Genomic DNA, 20291 nt, shown 5'->3' with positions numbered 1-20291 from the left:
CTCATGAAAGTTTAGTATCGCAACAGCAAATCCGACCAAAGTTGGATATTTTTCAGACCCTTATCCCTTAATACAAATAAGATAGTTTAAACATGTTTAAAATGAATCAAAGAAGGCGAGACATAAATAATTTCTACTTTCTAGTCGCATAAGCATAATATATCTAAAAATTAAGTGAAGCCAAATATATAAGTGATTGTTCTAAAATCACGGCACTCGAGAGTTGTCTGATACCTTCACTTTCGTTAACCTAATTTCTTACCTGAATTTCTAGTTCGTAGACCGATAAAAATAGAGTAATTTTTTATTAGAGATTCAAATAAGGTTACTTGAGATTCAAATCTCAATTCCAAGTGGAAATTCTAAATAAAATAATATATTTTCAAAATAATCAATTTAATTGAATAAAATTATTTTAAACTTCATTCTTTTAGCAGAAAAAAAAAAAGAAGTGTGACAGATGAAGAGTCTGCTAAGAATAATTAGAACTCAAGCTTCTAAATATTGACTTTGTTTATGAATTTTATTAATTTATTTAATTATTTTGTATAGTTTGGTTTAATGTGCTACATGCCTACTTATTTACTACTTTGATATTGTTTGAATTGTAATATTAAACTGTATTCTCATGCGCCTATCGGAGTTTTTTGGCAGACACTTAACACACATTGTGTACTTAGAAGTGTGATTGTGCTCCCAAACTTTTCTTTGAGATATCAAAGATATAATTACGAATCCGGAAAGGATTTTTATAGTCACACATATTTTAGGATGGAGAGAACAAATAGTGAAGTGAGAAAGCACTACTAGTAAGTTGTCCCTTTTCAACTCAAATTGTCCAATTATTTTATAGCCAGTTTAGACGCCTATTCCAAAAGGATGTTAAATCTAACGGAATGAGACTCATGGCATGGTTAATCATTATAGGCTCTACTTTATTTCCATCATGTCCATTTGATTTAGTGCGACTCAATATAGGGATCGGATTCATCTAGGACATGAATCATTTTTTAGATCAACATGTTCATGACTATTGTGTTATTTGTTATATTATTTGAAAGACTTTATTTTAATGTTGATTGACTTTAGAATAAATTAATTAAATGATAAAAAGAGAGAATATTCTCATTTTTTGGTCAAATCTCAAAGAGTTTGGTTGTAGCGTTTTTTTTTGCAATAACATGTCCGAAATTAAAGAAATTTTTCAAAAGGTCAAATATTTTTACAGAAGCTTCATGAATCATGCACACTTGATTCTCACATCGATGAAATACATAGGCATCCCTCCCAAGTTTAATTAATCTTATTTAAAAAACTTTAAAAGGAGGACTAGAAAGTTTTATTTCCTTGTTCGAAAGAGCCTAAAAAAAGAGTTTCTATTTCTTATTAAAAAAATATTTGTTTAAGAGGTTCACGAACTATGCACACTTGATTCTCACTTTGATGAGATACTAGAGATCCCTCCTCGGATTTAGTGATCCTTCTTTAAAATATTTTTTTTAAAAAAAGAAGAATCATTTTACTTCCTTGTTCAGAAAAGCAAAATAAAAAAAGAGTTTCTACTTCTTATTAAAAAAACAATATGATCTTCGCGAACTATACACATTTAATTCTCACTTCAATGAGATACGTATGCAGTCCTTCTCGAATTCAGTGATCCTTATTCAAAAAAAATTATAAGAAAAATTATTTATTTCCTTGTTCAAAAAATTAATTATTTTTTTCATATTAATAAAACAAAGTTTGTTTATGATCTTTGCAAATCGCTAAGGGCACCAAGTTGATACTTTTCCCAAGGTCACACAAGACTTTGTTGAATAGGTACACCCCCGACGGTGCACGAAATTTTAAATGCTCTCAAATCTTTTCTCTTCAGAGCTAGATTGCTTGTCATCACAACACTACTGTGGTGGGACATCTCAACCGTGCCCACATCAATCACACGTTTCTTCTTCAACAACTCTTTCATGAATTTTGCATACCCAAGCATTTGTAAGAGAGCATCAACTAGAGGTATGTTCACATACAACTTGTTAAATAAATAAATAATTTTTTTGAATTGGTAGTCTTCTTTTTTCTTGACTTGAACCGTCTTTGAGGATATGGCGGGGGACACTTAGGCGCATCACCCTTAGCGGTTTTATCCCCTTTGTTTCCCTTAACATCAACCACCACACTAGGAGGCTCATACTTCTTTCTTCTTCCCCACATGCATTCTCATCATTCACAAGATCATCCGCCAAACATGGCGTAGGTACTTCCAACTTCGTCCCATCATCACTTTTTTCAATCACAACCTGATTGGGTTCAACATTCACATCATTAAGCATTTTTATGCTTCTAGTGACTATTGTCATACAATGGTCATTATTTTTAGGATTTGGGAGGGTGTCATTTAGGAGCGTACCTTTGTCTTTTGGATTCATTTGATCCGAGATATGATTCATTTTGGATTCCAAATGCTTGATTGAAGCAGAGTGAAAGCTCACGGGTTGGGTGGAATTTGATACATTGCTTTTTTGCTACAGATTTGTCAACTTCATCCAAAGAGCATTACAAATTCTATAGCAAAATGTCTGTTACAATCCAAAAACTCAGATCATGATAATGCCTACTAACTCCCATCAGTAGGTAAGCCAATTCTTACCCTGGAACCCAAAGATAACACCTACTAACTCCCACTAGTAGAGATGTAGGAATTTTTCTATACACATACTAATTTTTATTACGATGAATATTTTTTTTTAGTATAGGCTTTTGTTTCTAAGTATGAACATGTGTAGCTAAACTTCTTATCTATGATTTTCTCTAATTAAGTTAATTTATTGACAACATATTTTCTTAATCACAACATGTGTTATTCTATATTGATTTACTTGGAATAGACTATAAGATTAGGTTTTCGATGAAAACCACCACTTTTCAAATTTAAAACTTTTTAAAAAAAAATATACCACTAGACACTCAAATATAAAAATATAAAAATCCTCAATAGGGATAAGTACAAGCAAGGGGGGCTAGGCCTTACCTTTCCATTCCTAATAAGGTTATGAATCTCTACTAATTAACAAGCATGAAGAAAATAAGCACTAGAGAGAACTAGGTATTTTACGACCATCATTAAGTTAGTAACATACTCTATGATGATATTACAAATGATGATACTTAAATAATGCAAAAATATAAAAGCCAAGAAGAAAGTTGTGTTATCAACCTCAACCTTCCTTTTACAAATGTATGAATTAAAAAAAATAGGTTGCCCGTCTAAAGTAACCTAAAGTATTTTCCTTTTGTCTTCTTCTTCAAATCTGTCCAACAACACTTGATAGTTCATCACTTTTTCTTGGGTTGATTGGAACTTGTTAAATCTGTTGACACTGTCATATGATTTTGCTTTGCCAGTCGCATAGGTAGTTGCCTTGGAACAAACTCCCCGGACACTTTACCATCCCAACTGTGTTGCCTACCATGTGTCTTTCTTTTGCTTTTGTTACTTCCACTTCTTTGATGCCTAGGTGAGATATCCCCATCCCTAGCCACTTTATCAAAACATTCGTGTAGTATATTATCTTCCTCATCCTCATCAAAAGAATTATTGCCCAAATCAATATCATAAGCATTAGTGGGATTAACTCATGATGCTAAGGCCTCTACTTCATTCTTCTTTGCAATCACACTTTTAGGCACAAATTCTAAAGCTTGTGGACTTAAATTTCCATTCAAAATAGGAGGTGAGACCTGCACTTGTTCATCAATCAAATCAGCCCACCTAGGAGCACTCCTCTCCCCCTGATTTTCCTTTGAAATAATCAAATTATTTGTGAGATTAGCTTGAGAAAGTGATGACATACCTTTCACCAAATCTTTGTCATTCCCTTTGGACAAAATGAGTTGTCCAGATTCACCTTGAAGTTCCCTAAACGACTCCAAAGATTGGGAAGGGACCTCGTGAGCTAAGGTGTTCAAAGTGACTATGGGTGGCTTGATCGCTAAATTGGATTTGAGTGCCATGGCAACCTCACATTCTTGAATAATCTTATTTACTTCAGGATTAGAAATGTGTAATGTTGGAGCCATAACATTACCATCATTTCTGGTATCCTTCAAGAAAGCATCAAAACTATTCGAGCATAATAGGTCATTTGATGAATTACTTCGCGAACCTGGAGAAACATTAGATGATGCCTTCCTATGTATAACCATGTTCCAGTTCTCTTTGCTGCAAGTTCCTCTCCCTTTGTTCAAATCCTTGTCCAGCATTATTGCTAATGAGTCATCAACGTCCTCATTCGTATTCATAGCAGTTGAAACTACAATTTTCTTGGCTTGATGTACCGATTTTTCAACATGTTGGGGGACCTTATTTAAAGATTCGTGATTAAAATTTCCAATGCCAGAAACATCGACTTGCTACGTCAAATTTGGATTCTTCGACCTCTGATGTTGTGTTGTTTTTATAGGTGTACAAAAAGCTCTATCACCTGAACTTGTGCTCATATCACCTCGATTTCCAAGCTACAAATCATTCTCAATGGAATTTTCATTTGGTAAAATTGAAGCTTCAGGTATTACTTGATGGTCCGCACCCTCTTTTACTACCTCCTCACCAATCAAAGTAGATTTAGGAGTTGAATCTACGAACGTATCAGTCCCAAACTCATTAGTACATATACCATGCAGCTTTGAGACTCCATCAACAGTAGCCAAAGAACTATGATTCCTAGCCAATTTTTGCACCACATTTTGATCGAATTTAAAATTTGAAATTAGGGATAACTCGATTTTGTTGGAGTCTTTGTAAGTTTATTAATTATTAGAAAAAATTAATTCAAGAGAGTAATTGTAGGATATCATTCTACAATTAGGAGATAGTATGGGTTCTATTCTAGACTCTACAATATATTTACAATAACCGCTTATCCTTTTAAGGCGAGTTTTGGATTTGTGTGTTTTTTTTGTACTATGGTCATCTACTTCTAACAATTTTTATTATGGGAGTGGAAGAGCTTGGTATAAGGAGATAATTAATGAGAAAATGATGGAATATCTATCATGGCCCGTAAATTACTATGAATCTACAAACATATTTCATTAGTCCAAAATTTATTTAAGCTCTTTGATAATAATCAAGTTTAGCAAGAGATAGAGAGAGAAGGAGCGAGCGAGACAGAGAGAGAGAGGAGTTTGGGAAGAGAACAGAGGGAAAGAAAATTGATTTCATCCTCCGATATCTGTTCTCTGTCTTCAACTCTTTTCGTCAAAAACAATAATCTAATTACGATGACATTTGCTGGAACAACACAAAAGTGTAATGCTTGTGATAAAACGGTATATCTAGTGGATCGTCTTGCTGCTGATAATCGCATTTATCACAAAGCCTGTTTCAGGTGCTACCATTGTAAAAGTACTCTCAAGGTATATATCATCCATCTTTGTATGCAAAAGGCTCATACTAATCTATTGCTTTTACATAATCTTTCTCTCTTTTTCTTTTGACAAACAAATATGATGCATACCGCAGTTGAGACATCTAACTATTATTTTTCTTTACTTATTTCAGCTCAGCAATTTCAATTCCTTTGAAGGAGTAATATACTGCAGGCCTCATTTTGATCAGCTTTTTAAGAGAACTGGCAGTTTGGACAAGAGTTTTGAAGGTATAACGAAGAAATACATACAAAAATAGAAATAATTGTATATAATTAAAGTATTTGATCAACTTGTCTTTTACCAGGAACTCCAAAGATCACAAAGCCAGAAAAATCTGTGGATAACGAGGTAATGTTTTGAATGCATTTAATTTCTTGTATATATAATCAGTCATTCTGCTTTATAATTTATTTCAACTTTGTCATGTAAAACACAGAATGGTACTGGCGCCAAAGTCTCAAGTTTATTCGCAGGCACCAGAGAAAAATGTGTGTGCTGCACTAAAACTGTATATCCCATTGAGAAGGTAATAACCAATATATATACATTCATTTATTATAGGGAAAAAAGAACAAATATATCCCGAACTATCGTAAATGGTATGCAAATACCCTTCGTCATACTTTTGGACATTGGTGCCCCTACCGTCCAAAAACTAGAGCATATATGCCCTTCACTCTAACGGAAAACTAAATAGGGACATGTGGCGCAATCTTATCCGTCGATCAGATATTTAATAAATGTTGGGTCGATGAATAAGATTATGACACGTGTATGTCCGTTAGTATAAAAGATATGTATGTTCTAGTTTTTGGACGGCAGGGGCACCAATATCCCAAAAGTATGACGGAGGATATCTGTATATCATTTACGATAGTTCGGGGTATAATTATCCTTTTTCCCTTTATTATAAATATAGATGTCATTGAATATGTTTGTTTGTGTTACATAAGGTTACTGTGAATGGAGCAGCATACCACAAGACTTGCTTCAAATGCACTCATGGAGGTTGTACTATAAGTCCATCAAACTACATTGCACATGAAGGAACACTTTATTGCAAGCATCATCACATTCAACTCTTCAAAGAGAAAGGCAATTACAGTCAACTTGAGATTGATCATGAAATAGAACCTGCACTTCCGCCCCATATTGCCATGGAATCGTAAACTCATTTATGTTCATCGCCTCGATCTCTTTCACTTCTCCCCATCCTTTGCTATGTCAACCTTAGCTTCATCTCCATTATCTTTAATTTTGTTCATTCTTATGGAGTATATTTCAGTTATCTCTATCCACTTTGGTTGTATATTCTTATGGATTTTTGTAAATTGTAAAATATAGATGGTGTTTTAAAATATTCTGCCACAACATTGTAAAGAAAATAATCATCTTCTTCATTTATTTGAATTTTTAGGATCAAAGAAGGGTTAATTTGTTTCTTATCTATATTCTATATTATTTTAAAAACATGAACTCCTAACTTGAATGTTAAATTACTATAATATCCCTAACTTAAGTTGTGACTTTTCCGATGAGTTGTGACTTTTTTTCAAAGGGTTGTGATTATTCGATGAGTTGTGACTTTTTCGATAAGTTGTGCCTATTTTCAAAGGGTTGTGATTTTCGATGAGTTGTGACTTTTCCAAAAAGTTGTGACTTTTCAATAAGGTGTCTTTTCCAAGGGGTTGTGACTTCTCAGAAAGGTCATGACTTTTCAGATAAGACACGAAAAATGTGTGTTCATACTATTCTTTGTTGACTATAAATACAAGGGCTTGTTCTCATTTTTCAAAGGATTGTGATTATTCGATGAGTTGTGACTTTTCCGATAAGTTGTGACTTTTTTTATAAGTTATGCCTATTTTCAAAGGGTTGTGATTTTTCGATGAGTTGTGACTTTTTCAAAGAGTTGTGACTTTTTAATAAGGTATGACTTTTCCAAGGGGTTGTGACTTCTCGAAAAGGTCATGACTTTTCAGATAAGACATGAAAAATGTTTGTTCATACTATCCTTTGTTGACTATAAATACAGGGGCTTGCTCTCATTTTTCAACCACAATTCTTTTTAATCTTCTACTCTTCTTCTTCTTGCATTTTTAAAAAATTTCGTGTCATTTATTGTCGTTGAGTGAGTTCGAATTTTAGCGGAATATAAGGTACAACTATTCTGATGAGGTAAATTGGTCTATCTTAAGAGGGTATATTTCTTAACCTGGAGTAGTTGAGGAAAATAATTCTGATGATATAATAATTATTTTTTTGCTTAATATATACATTAGTATGTAATGTTCCAATATATGAAGTTAACATGTTGTAGTCTAAATTCACTTTTTTTTTTAACAATTTCTATTGTGATGTAGATAAATGCTTCTAAATATCTTTTTCCTAAATTATTAAACTTCTCAAGAGTTAGAGAATTATCATGATTTGTCTTTTTGATGCTCAATACAAAAGAATGACTTTATTTATCAATGCTACTTATGTGATTTAGATTGTTATGAAGTTTTCTTCAAAATAGTTATTACTATAAAAACATTGCACTTTTATTTTACTGATTTATTATTTCTTAATATTTTAGTATTTTAGACAAAGAAAAGATCATATGACTTATAATAACACCATGTGAAGTTTGTATAGTTTAATATTTATTATTTATTTAATAGCTAATTTTTATGGGATAAATATTTTTGTTATTGCAAATATATCTATATCTTTTATATATTATATTATATTATTACCTTAAAAGCATGAACTCCTAACTTGAATGTTAAATTACTATAATAGCCTAACTTAGGTTGTGACTTTTTTGATGAGTTGTGACTTTTCTGATAAGTTGTGACTTTTTTCGAAGGGTTGTGATTTTTCGATAAGTTGTGACTTTTCCAAAGTGTTGTGACTTCTCAAAAGGTCATGACTTTTCAGATAAGACACAAAAAAAAATACTTGCTCATACCACCCTTTGTTGACTATAAATAGAGAGGCGTCCTCTCTTTTTTTTTAAACCACAATTTTTTTGTAATCTTCTACTTTTCGTCTTCGTGCATTTTAAAATATTTCGTGTGATTTATTGTCATTGAGTGAGTTCGAACAAGGTTGTAAGTGATGCCTTTGCTCTTAGTATATGTTGATTACTGTCGAGTTGTGAGTGGAAAGAAAGATTTCTTTTTGGTGAAAACAGAAAATGTACATTTTTGTCGGTGTATTACTTGTGCCATTAGTTGTATGACAGTCTAGTGCTGCCTTTTCTGCAATAATTTTATCATATCAAAATTAAATCAGTTGCTAATTGTGGTCCATTTGTAACTTACTAAGTGCATGATTGTGGTGTTAACTCTCATTTGATGATATGCTTCAATGTTCTACCAACAATAGAAGAATTAAGCAAAAAGAGGAGAAATTTTATCTTGAGGATTACATGAAACCATCGGTCCTTTCCCTTCACTCAATATTTCTCAGGTGTCACTACGTTGCATTTTGTATCTTCACCTTCTCTCCTATTTTTTAACAGTTTGTGAAGGAACAAATGGTCATTATTATTGTCAAAATACGGTTGTCTTTACCTCCCCTTTTGATAGTGATCTTTAATGTTTGAGTGAACTGCCTTGTTTTCTCTCCTCGGAGTTGTTGACTGATGAACTTCTTGATTGGTACTACCAAAAGGTCATCAATTTGCCTAATATACACATTAGTATGTAATGTTCCAATATGAAGGTAACATGATATAGTCTAAATTCATTTGTATTTTTTAACAATTTCTCTTGTGATGTAAATATAAACTTCTGAACATCTTTTTTCAAAATTATTAAACTTCTCAAGAGTTAGAGAATTGTCACAATTTATTTTTTTGATACTCAATACAACATAATGACTTTATTTATCAATGTTACTTATATGATTTAGAATGTTATGAAGTTTGCTTCAAATTAGTCATTACTATATAAACATTGCCCTTTTGTTTTACTTATTTACTATTTCTTAATATTACAATATTTTAGACGAAGAAAAATTCATATGACTTATGTATGTATATATATATATATATATTTGGGTAGGTATTTTAATTTAAACTAAAGTATTATATATGTCACAAATGTATTATCAAGTTAACAAGATCTTCTAACATCAAAATATATTATTTTAAATTATTTCGAGTTCTTTTAAAAATAAAATAAAAACTCACAACCAATGCGAAAATATGTGAATATATATGAATCATTTAAATATGTTATTCACACTTTTTAACATTCATTAGTTATATGATTATGAATTATCATAGTTATTACATTAACTATTTCTATCTTTCATCTTTTTTATCTTAATTTTTTATCAATAATTTTTCATATTATTATACCGCCCCTATATATGTGATAACACGGTGTTGTTATTTTTCCTTGAACGAATCATGCTTGATTGAATAAATTGAAAATTGTTTACAAGTATATGAACTACATCTTTGTTAGGTGTAGATAAACATGTGATTATATATAGGATTTCACAGATATAATTTATTCTTTAATTTCAGTTTTTAGCTTTTCCGGTAAAAAAAAAAAAGAGGAAGCCTTTCTCAGTTAACTATAGACAGTCAGATAACTAGCTTTGATTTATTTACACAGTCAATCGAGAAGTAAAATATGAGAGCCAACAACAAGAACGTCATTGATTATGTTATAACATATAAAATAAAAATTAATATACAAAAATTAGTTCTAAAATAAAATGTAATTGTTCTTTTCACATGTTCATATGACATCCAAACAGTTTAACGTGAAATACACGTGCAAACACATCTGGTTAGATGACAAGAAAAATACACAACAAATATCATCTATAAGGTAATATTATTGAGATACGACCAATTACATGATTGAACCTCAGTAAATTGAAATACTATATGCATTATTGCATTTAACTAATAAAAATTCTCGTTGACCATCTTCATAGTTCGCGTGAATAAGAGATATAAATGATGATCCACATTGAGCATTCACAAAAAATCGACAATATTATTTTGTGCAAAGCTTATTATTCATATCTTCGCTTAAATAAGCAATACTATTTACTATACATATATTTTCTAAATTGGTAATCACGTGCAACGCACATGTCGAAAAACTAGTAAGAAGTATAACCACCAACCCACACTGCAATATTGTCATCCCAATCCATCAGTAGAAGCATGAACATATGGCACAATTCATTAAAAGATATTTATAATCCCACATAGAATAGAAAGCCAAAATAACTTGAGACATTACTTGCTCCATTTTAACAGAATATAATTGATTGATCAACACTACATAACATATACTCTCTGAAGCTTCAAATCCGAAAATACATTTTTGAAGTTTAGAGCAATACGACAAAATCAACCTGTGATGCAAGAGAACCAGATAGCTTCTAAGTTTACATTGCACCTGGACAAAAATTTAACTAGGCAAGCAAGTTCCTTTCACAACCAAAAGAGAACATAGTTCATGCTACAATGAGATTACTACACAATAAACACAAACTCTCATCTATCCCACTCCGCCTCCATTAGTTGTGGAACCACCTTTGAGGGACTTTGAGAGATGCTTTCTGAAGGCCGATTAGTGAAGCGATCCCATCCCATGATGTGAGGCAACGCAAACTACAGTTAGAAGACCAAAATTATTAATAGACAATGAGAACCACAGACAAAGTCAAAATGAAGCTGCAACTTACTGGAGAAATATTTGTATTAGGCACATAACAGTATAGGACATTCTACTTGGTGATTACTTTGTACAACAATGTAACTGCAGGTACACATCTTGTAAGCACTAAGCAGTTTAATCATTTTTTAATGAAGTAATGAAATTTTATTAACTAAAGGGTTAAACACGCTCGTGTTCAAGAACTGTACTAAAAAGTGGAAAACCTTACAAAAAGATGCCCTTTTCTACAAACAACACCCAATCTTCCAATACAACTAGGGACCTTGTGGGTAAACTAAAAAGAAATAACACTAAGCAGTTTCAATCATACAAGTCAAAAAGGTTAGAATAATTAAGAAAGGACCCTAAAAATAGACCAAATTCTATCAATAACCTGAAAAAAAATTGTTTGGGAAACTAAGTTTTGATAATATGTACCAAATTCTCAAAACAAATGCATTCACACCATTGACCGCCATATAAGGTTCATTCATTGCCAAATTCAAAAGATTGTACGCATTTTCATTTCCAGGTAAAGGCAAAATGTTTTCTTAATAAACAATACAATCACTAGATATTGGTGATGTATGAGGTTCTGACAACAAGTTTTACTTCTTACTCACAGCTCCATTTCCTGATATAAAATGTTCATTCACCATCAATTAAATTTCACTAACGAAGTCAGAGCTAGGATAAGAACAGGTAACAGAAGCATCTCAAAGTAATAAGAAAGCAGGGTGCTTAGGAAAACTAATTGAATAGAAGCATAATTTCTTTTACAACAGAAACATATTAGTAGATCGTACACTGAAAGCTGTTCGCATAACAGCAAATTCGGCAGTAGTGACAGGAACAGTAAAACGATCATTGGTTTTGAGATTATTGTTGACAACACCTGCATAAAGGGCAAAATCAAATGCTGCAATTAGTACGTGCACTAATACATGGCTTGCCAAATTACGAAAGAAACACACCCAGAGGCCATACAAGAACAGGATGAAACATATATATCATTGTTTTAACATATCGCGAAAACAGTTACTTTTAAGCATATCATTGATCCTTAACATGGACAGCTATCACTACAGAACAAATTGTGATGCATCTTATTGGTTGGAAGCAAAATTTTGAAAAAGGTGAACATATAGACTGATACTTACTCAATGAAATGAAATAACCACTGCCATCAGCATTTGGCTTAATTGACAAACTCTTTCTAACTTGACCAGCATTACTGTAACATAAAACATCTGCTTAGTTATACAGTGATGAGAATAAAGAGAAACTAATAATGAGTAGGATGCAAGGATTCTGTACTAAAAAGTGTGTGTGTGTGTGTGTGAGTGCATGTAAACATGTACACTAAAAGATAGCCCATAGCCAAGAACTGTATCAGCAAATCAACCTAGACAGCATTGAAGGATCATGAAAGAATTCAGAAGAATCTCTGGTCCCCATACTTATCAATGATCCAACCTCTGTTGCTGATAAGCAAACAACTGCAATATGTTGAGTCATCTGTCAGTCAAATCGTACATCAAATTTGTGAACATGTGCAAGAAAAGAAAGAGCAAGAGAGAGTGGTGAAACAAACATAGAGATGGATATTTATTTAACATCCAGATGGACACTTAAGAAAGAAAAATAGACAGATTTATAGATGACTAATAACTCTAAAGAAAAACCAAGCAGCAAAACAACATTAACAAGAAAGATACAAGCAATTTCTTCACCTAGTTATGAAAGTACCATCTCTCAAGCGTATTATAGACCTATAAGTTGGTGGCTCATGCTAGGACCAAGTACTAAGCATCCAAACATGACCAATCAATCCTGTCAAAACTTAGGAATCTGCTCATATACCATCAAAGAAGAACAAAAACTTTACAGCCTTGAAGAGAATTAAAAGCTGACAGGAACTTCTTAAAGAAGAAAATAATATCCTGCTGTATCTTAATATCTGTCGTTATGTGCAAGTTCAGATTGAATTTGTTCAGCACAGATTATAAAGTATGGAAGTCTGTTGATAGGGAGGAACTATTGAGGATGAAAAGGAATAAGTTGCTCATCTCCAGTCTTTGCAAGCTAGGCACCAGTGGATGTTACTTGCCACAATTTCCCTCTTCTTTTATCTCATAAATGTAGAAAAAATTAGCTGTAACACTTGCGAGAATCCCTCAGCATAGTGATGTGAAGAGCTTTTCGGGGACAAATAAAGATCTAAACTTGTTTCCTACCATGCTGGTGGTACTCAATAATAAGAGAGAACCGTATAAGCACATTACCTGCCTCTTTTCCCAGTCATATTTGCGCTCACCAACAGATGGCCAGAATGTCAACATAATGACACCTCGGCGATTGAGTTTAACACCTCCAGACTGTAATAAGAAGAATGGATGAGTGGATGCATCATTTCAACATCACGAAGAGAGGCAACTCCAGTTTCTAATTCTATTTAAAAAGGTAATAAAGATCATACATCCAGTCTATTAAATGTGGGCAGCCTAGGTTCAGCAGAAAGTGCTGCTTTGCCTTTAAATACTGAGTAGGGAGCAAACACTCGACCTTCCCGTTTTCCTGCTATCAAGAGATATGACAAAAAGATTATTACAGCATCAAGTTTACAACTGAGACTTCATGAACATCTGAAAATAAAATTCATACCATCAGCCACAACATTCTGTCGAACAGTAGAAAAGCCCGCAAAAGTGTTGATGGCATGCTGCCAGATAGAACCTTTGACACACTCTCCAGGCAATTTTTTATGCAACAACTGATTCCTATTGTGTCGAGAGAAAAACATCATATTAGGAAGGTTCTTTTTTTAAAATTATCAACTTTACTTAAAAAAATTTATTCACAATCTGCATGCTAAGCAGTTATTCCTTTTTCCTACATTGTCAATGGTATTTTATTGAGTATCCAGCATCAAGAAGTATTGTGTTGAAAATGAGACCCCTGATTTTCTTGGTGAATGAGCAACGGATGAAAATGTGTTTGTAATGTCCTCACCATGCATTTTACACAGTGAGCATTGCTACAAATATGGACTTATTTTTCTCTGTCCCTCCATAACATAACATGAGAGTAGGGTCTTAAATAGATTCATAGTAATTTAAGCATGGTCAACTTCCTACAATTTACATGGGGTGCATTTCGTTGTTCAAACTTTTTGGAAAAAATATATTCTCTATGAATACAAATTCCTTAAAAATAATGAAACAACTTCACAAGTGGAAATAGAAAAAACAACTTGTACAAGTCGCCCCAAACCCCATAGCTCCCCATTCCCACCCAACATTCACCTCCCATAGTATTTATCAAGATAATATTTTTCAAACATAAATAAGAAACCCACTTATTTTCCATGTAAAACATTAGAAATACACCCTTGGTATATCCTATCTTTAGAGTCATCGGCTTTTAAGTTATATTTAGCATCTATTCATTTGTTTAATCAGTATATATTTTGCATCTATACAAACTCAACAGTAGAGAGAGACAGAGATTCAAGTATGAGTTGGTTACACAGATTCAAGCAACAGTAGGATGAAAATGAGGACAGTTACACTGTTATACATATGTAAAAGAAAAGCTAGGGTTTAAGCAGGGGGTTTAGAGAAAAACGTCTACTGTTTTTGTGACAAGAGAGAGCAGCTGGGGTTTAAGCAGAGAACCTGGGGTGCAGAAGCCGACTAACTTTCAACATCGTCGCAGTAAGGAGGGAGAGAGCCTTCAAACTGCTGCTTATTTCTTCTTCCTTAGACAAAACTTCTACTTTGTGCTCTTAACTCTCTCAATTTCAATTTATTTGGTTCATTCTACTTCGCGCTCCAACAACAAATTACTACTTCCTCTATCCAAATTTATGTGTCACTTTTCATTTTAATGTCAAAGATAAATTTATTTGAATTTGAAATTCGAAAAGTGTTATAAAAATTGAGACGGAGAAAGTATTATTTAGGGTCCGTTTGGCGTGTAAGTAATGATATATTGATATGAAATTATATGGATAAAATTGAAATTTTGTTTGAACATCTAATTTGTTGAGTAGTTTTATTGGTCAATATCATTAGTAACTATGTTATCATGTTCATATTTTGTGAATGTTTCATAGCTCCTTTGTTATACTCGCATAATATTATGTTGATATAAAATGATGATTTTTTTTGAATTTTTGACTAAAAACATCATTAATCTATACCCTCAACTCAAACTACATCCTTAAATTATTTTTCTTAACAAAAACATCCTACAAGTATTTAAAACTTAACAACTTCCATCCCTCTATTAAAACTTATCAAAAAATTAGCGAATTTCATAAAAAAAAAAAACATATACAATTCATACTATTCTCATAAAAAAATAACTATAATTTTATTATTTGTTTGGAAAAAGATTCCAAAAATTAATTTTTTATTTGCGACCCTTGTTTGTTGTTAAAAAAAAATAATGTTAGGATGGTGCGAGTCTATGAGGAGACATTATCTGCTCTTCTCCTTTACCAACTGAATGGAGTTGGAGCTTAGTTTTACACCATCTTCACCTTGCAAAGTCAAAATGACATTAGATCAATAATTTTTTGGGGCAAACTGATAGTTGAGGTAATCAAGATATAGCTAATTTTGATCTCTAGTACTCGAATTTTGTTTTTCATTATTAGAGGTAAAAGTCTCTGATCGACACCAATTTTTGCAGATTTAATGAGAAGAAAACATTTCAACGGATAATTTTTTTATATCAAAACAAATGAAAAGTAAATAAAAACAAAATTGCTAATTAAAAGGAAGACAATGCAAAACGTTGTTGCTAAAAAAAAATCACAATATTTTATTTTAGATGCATATAGAATGAACAAAATTGGTTTATTGAGGGTGATTTAAGAAGTTTTGTTGAGAGTAGTGTGAATTGTACATGTTTTTGTGAAGAATTTGTTAATTTTTGACAAATTTTAACAAAAGGATGAAAGTTGTCAAATTTTAAACAATTGAGAGATGTTATCTGCTAAGAAAAATAATTTAAGGATGTAGTTTAAGTTGGGAATATAGTTTAAGGATGTATTTTGGCCAAAAACTCTGATTTTTTTTCTTACAAAATATAACTTGTGGGTCAATTTTTGTATTTTAAAATGTCAAATAATGATGTGAAATTTCCAAATCAAGCTTTTTGGAGAATTTGAAATTTCATCTCATAATTTCATTACATGTTCAAACGTTGATTCAATCTCATGATTTCAAATAACGAGATGAAGTTACACGTTCAAACGCCTACTTACTAAATAAACATTATTAATTATGATTTATAAATTGTAACGACCCCTCCGATCATTATGAGTAAACCAATAGTGAAAGAATTTGGGTAAGAAAACTTTTGGAGTAATGACTTGAAAATTCCAGGCTAGGCTAGTCTCAGATGGAATCTAAGTGGGGTAAAGTCTAGGGCAATCCGAGAAAGGATTGGGTAAAATGTCTAAGTGTGGGTTAGTTTTTTTCATTAGCTAAGATGTTAAGGAGTCCGTAGGGCTTTTCGGTAGTGAATTAGGGTAAGTAAAACTCCCGATATAGTACTTGGCGTGAAGGGGTTAGTTTAGAACATCAAGGTTCAAAGGTGTGTTGCGAAATGTAAACTTTGGGAAAGATTTTTGGGTTTCTATCTCGTGCAAGCCCATACAACAGGTGGCACGCTGCCACAGCGGGTGATGCCTCCACATCCGTACCACTATAGCAGGTTGGTAACACTATAATAGGGTAAGTTGTAGTTTATGCAGAAATTTTTCCTAAATCGCTCATTATTTTACAAACACATTTTGGGAAGAGCAAGGGCGATCTAGGGTGAATTTTGTCTGGTTTTCATCATGATCATCACTAAAGGTAAGTTAATTACTTCCTTACCTTGATAATTCGATTCTTAGACCGTAGAATCCATGGGAGTTATCTTAGGGGGGGTTTGATTGATTAAATGGTTAGGGATGGCAATGGGGAGGTGAGGGACAGGGGCGGGGCGGGGCGTGTTAAGCTTAATCTGCAAAAAAATTAATTTGTTCCGCTTCGCCCCGCATAACAATTTTTTTTCATAATCAACCGGCCCCATCCCGGATAGATCCGCCAAGCATGAATGCGCTCGCATAAATTTTTTAATATTTTTCTTTTCTAGTTAAGTTTGATACAAAAAATAAATTTATATTTCATTAAGTTGTATTAATTTAATAGAAAATGACTCAAAAAATTTTTAAAGGTCAATTGGGACGCATGTAAGTAAGTGTATTAGTTTTGATTGTACCATTGTCATTTACTATCTTGAATATTTTAGTAACTTTAAAGAACCTATTTTATTAAATAATGCTCTATGACTCTTATGACATGTAAAAAGTTAAAATTAAGTTTGAATCCTCATAAATTCACACAGACCCGCAATCCGCCCCGCCCACATTAGTTTTTTAAAAACCCCTTCAACCCACCCCACATCCCTCCACGCTGCGCACAACCTTAAACTTGCACTGCCCCTATAGCCTTAACCCCCCCCCCCCCCCCCCCCCACCCCACCCCCATTGTCATTCATATTAATGGTGAAAAAACTTTGATTTGGGTGGGATGATCATAAGGATGGCCTAGGGTTTGGAATTTAAGTATAATTCGAGTGTTTTTAGATCATTTAGGTCTGATTATATGTTTGTTAATTGTTGTAGACCAAGAACAAGCTAAGATTCATAACAAGGGAAAGACTCAAGTTCAATTGAGCTTCCAAGGCTTGATTTGAGGCAGGTGATGGTTGTTGTTTTCCAAGTTTATATATGTATGCATGTTAATTGTCTCTATAGTGAAACATGTACAATGCATGTTGGGAAAAACACAAGGGTTGAATGTGAAATGACGAATTAACAATCTCATGCAATGAAAGTATTTTGCTTACTTGCATTTATAAGTATGAATTACAAGAGGGTTCAAACACAAATGACTTAGGTCCAAAAGTGACCCAAGCCCAAAACAAAAACAATCATCAACAAGTTGAAACGACCAAAAACAAGAAGAAAATGTCGAAACCAAACGACGCTCCTTTTAGTTCAACGTTGGTCGTTCATGGAACTCCGAAAGTTGTTCTCTCTTTGAATCAAACATGACAGAACTACGTTAAGATTGAGTGGTATTCATTTGGGTGTTTGAAAATCTCACGAGCACCATGAATTCGACTTGGTGAAGACTTCTTCAGTTCAACATTGTTACCATCTTCATTTATCAAGGTAAAACACCTAATCACTTGTACATCTCCTGAATCAATCTTAATAAAAAGAAATAACTTAATTCATCCTTAACTCGTGCAGATTGAGCTTAAGAGAACTGATACCACTACATCTTAGTTCAGGGTATCATAGGTATTTTCTCCAATCTTGGTCTATATACGCTTGAATTATAGCATACCACACTCTATGGAGAGTGATTGTTTCCTTTTTCTGTCATATAATTCTTTCTATGAGTATTTGTTTGTTTTGTTAATAATAGTCTTTTAACTTGATCCATAATTTCTATTCTGGCATTTCTTTGTTCTGAGCTTTGATTTTTTTAAAATTAAAAGTGGGCCAAAGTCACCCATTTTATTGAAATAAATAAATATGTTCACCTCTCAAATGGGTTTGGAACAACCCAGCCCACTCAAGAGAATGACCCATTTGCCTTCGACCTGACTTTCTGAAATGGGATTCCGAGAAGGTGGAGTTCAGTAACCCAGTTCAGTGACCGAGGAGAGATTGAGAAGAAGACAATGAATAAAAGTTAAAAAACGAAAATAAAAGATCAAAACAAAAAAGGAACATTATCAGATTAGGAAAGTGCTGAATTTGCAGCTTCGATCAATCTTCTTCTTCAGCTTCTTCGCCGAATTAATTGTTTTAGGTAAGTCGGTCACCCTAGCTTATAATCCATCTAGTCTATATTGTTTTTCTATGTCATCGGATTCAAATTCTAAATCTTTAAGCCTAATAGATAAGCTAAAATGGGGAGCTTCTGCTCCAATCTTCTTACTCACAGCTCAACCATCTTTCCAGCAACCCACAACTTCACTGTTCAGACTCCATATTCTCGATCCCGCCCTAATTAAGTTAAGTTGTTATTCCTTTTTTTTCTCCTATGTTTGTTATTTGCTTTACTTTTCTAATAACTAGTGGATTGAGTCTCAATGAGACTGATACCACCACCTAGTCGATAGATCAGATTTGCAATAAACAAATTTAAGAAACCTCATGTTGGAATTTCTTCAAGATAAGTAGCAGACCAAATAGAAAGTAACTTGCATATAGGACACATCTAAGCCCACATTCCTTGATTGCGTATCGAGATTACACTTCAAAACTCTCACCAGGTGCGGATACTTAATCAAAGAAATGCCTTCAAGAATATGTTTTTAACTAACATTGTGTATGATTTTGTAGGTACTGTAATGCATTTTTTCTCTAATGAACATATGCTAATACAAGCGAGAACAATAATTCAAGAAGACAAGCAAGGACAACCAAAGCTCAACCAAACCTTGCTTGTCTTCTTGAATCATTGTTCTCGCTTGTATTAGCATATCTTCATTAGAGAAAAATTGCATTACAGTATCTACAAAATCATACACAATGTTAGTTAAAAAATCAGCCAGGTTATTGTCTTCCCTAAAAGTCTGTATTATCACCAACTCTTTCTCTTTTAAGATCTCCTGAATGCATCATATGTTCATTGATATGCCCCATGGAATTTCTGAGATTCCATCTAAAATCTTCTTCATAATTGAAACGACCCCCAAAATGCCCGAAAATGTGCTTCGGAAACACCTATAATTGTAATTTCCTTATATCTCAAAATCCGTGCATGATTTTGGAAATTCGACTTCATATTCTTATTCAGGGGGTCAAATTGAGTGGGAAATGGGTCTAACCCGAATTTTAGAGCAACCGTATCAAAATTCGAAAATCGCAAAAAATGCGATTTGGAGGGTCAACTTTAAAGGGGCATATCTCTTAGCACACAAGGAACTGGAAGGACCGTAACCTATTAAATTAAACCTCTACGAGTTAGCTTTCCAATGCACTTGGTTTCACCTCATTCCGAGTTAGTATGAGAGAGTTATGACCATTTTCGTAAAACCTGTCTGTGCAGAATTGCAATTTCCAGAGAGCTAAGTTACTGTAGCGGGCTGGGGACGTTTTTC

General features: G+C 33.1%; 2 protein-coding genes across 4 annotated transcripts; one reads left to right on the top strand and one right to left on the bottom strand.

The window, feature by feature from the left end:
• Window positions 1-5170: 5170 nt before the first annotated feature.
• Window positions 5171-6761, top strand: LOC102581320 (LIM domain-containing protein WLIM1-like). The gene is made up of 5 exons (XM_006352025.2): window positions 5171-5415; window positions 5561-5657; window positions 5735-5778; window positions 5867-5956; window positions 6384-6761. Exons 1-5 carry the CDS (start codon window positions 5281-5283, stop codon window positions 6597-6599), a joined length of 582 nt encoding a protein of 193 aa, XP_006352087.1. The 5' UTR covers window positions 5171-5280; the 3' UTR covers window positions 6600-6761.
• Window positions 6762-10672: 3911 nt separating this feature from the next.
• Window positions 10673-14910, bottom strand: LOC102577630 (Why2 protein). 3 transcript variants are annotated; one of them, NM_001288464.1, is given in 9 exon segments: window positions 10946-11062; window positions 11915-12003; window positions 12269-12342; window positions 12514-12597; window positions 12600-12607; window positions 13394-13486; window positions 13588-13688; window positions 13773-13888; window positions 14786-14817. In NM_001288464.1, coding segments are annotated over 9 exon segments (714 nt in total).
• Between the last annotated feature and the right edge of the window lie 5381 nt (window positions 14911-20291).

This window comes from Solanum tuberosum, unplaced genomic scaffold (assembly GCF_000226075.1).
Source record: "Solanum tuberosum cultivar DM 1-3 516 R44 unplaced genomic scaffold, SolTub_3.0 scf00137, whole genome shotgun sequence".
Classification (NCBI taxonomy): domain Eukaryota; kingdom Viridiplantae; phylum Streptophyta; class Magnoliopsida; order Solanales; family Solanaceae; genus Solanum; species Solanum tuberosum.
Note: the sequence above shows the minus strand (reverse complement) of the source record. Positions and strands in the feature narration are given on the sequence as shown.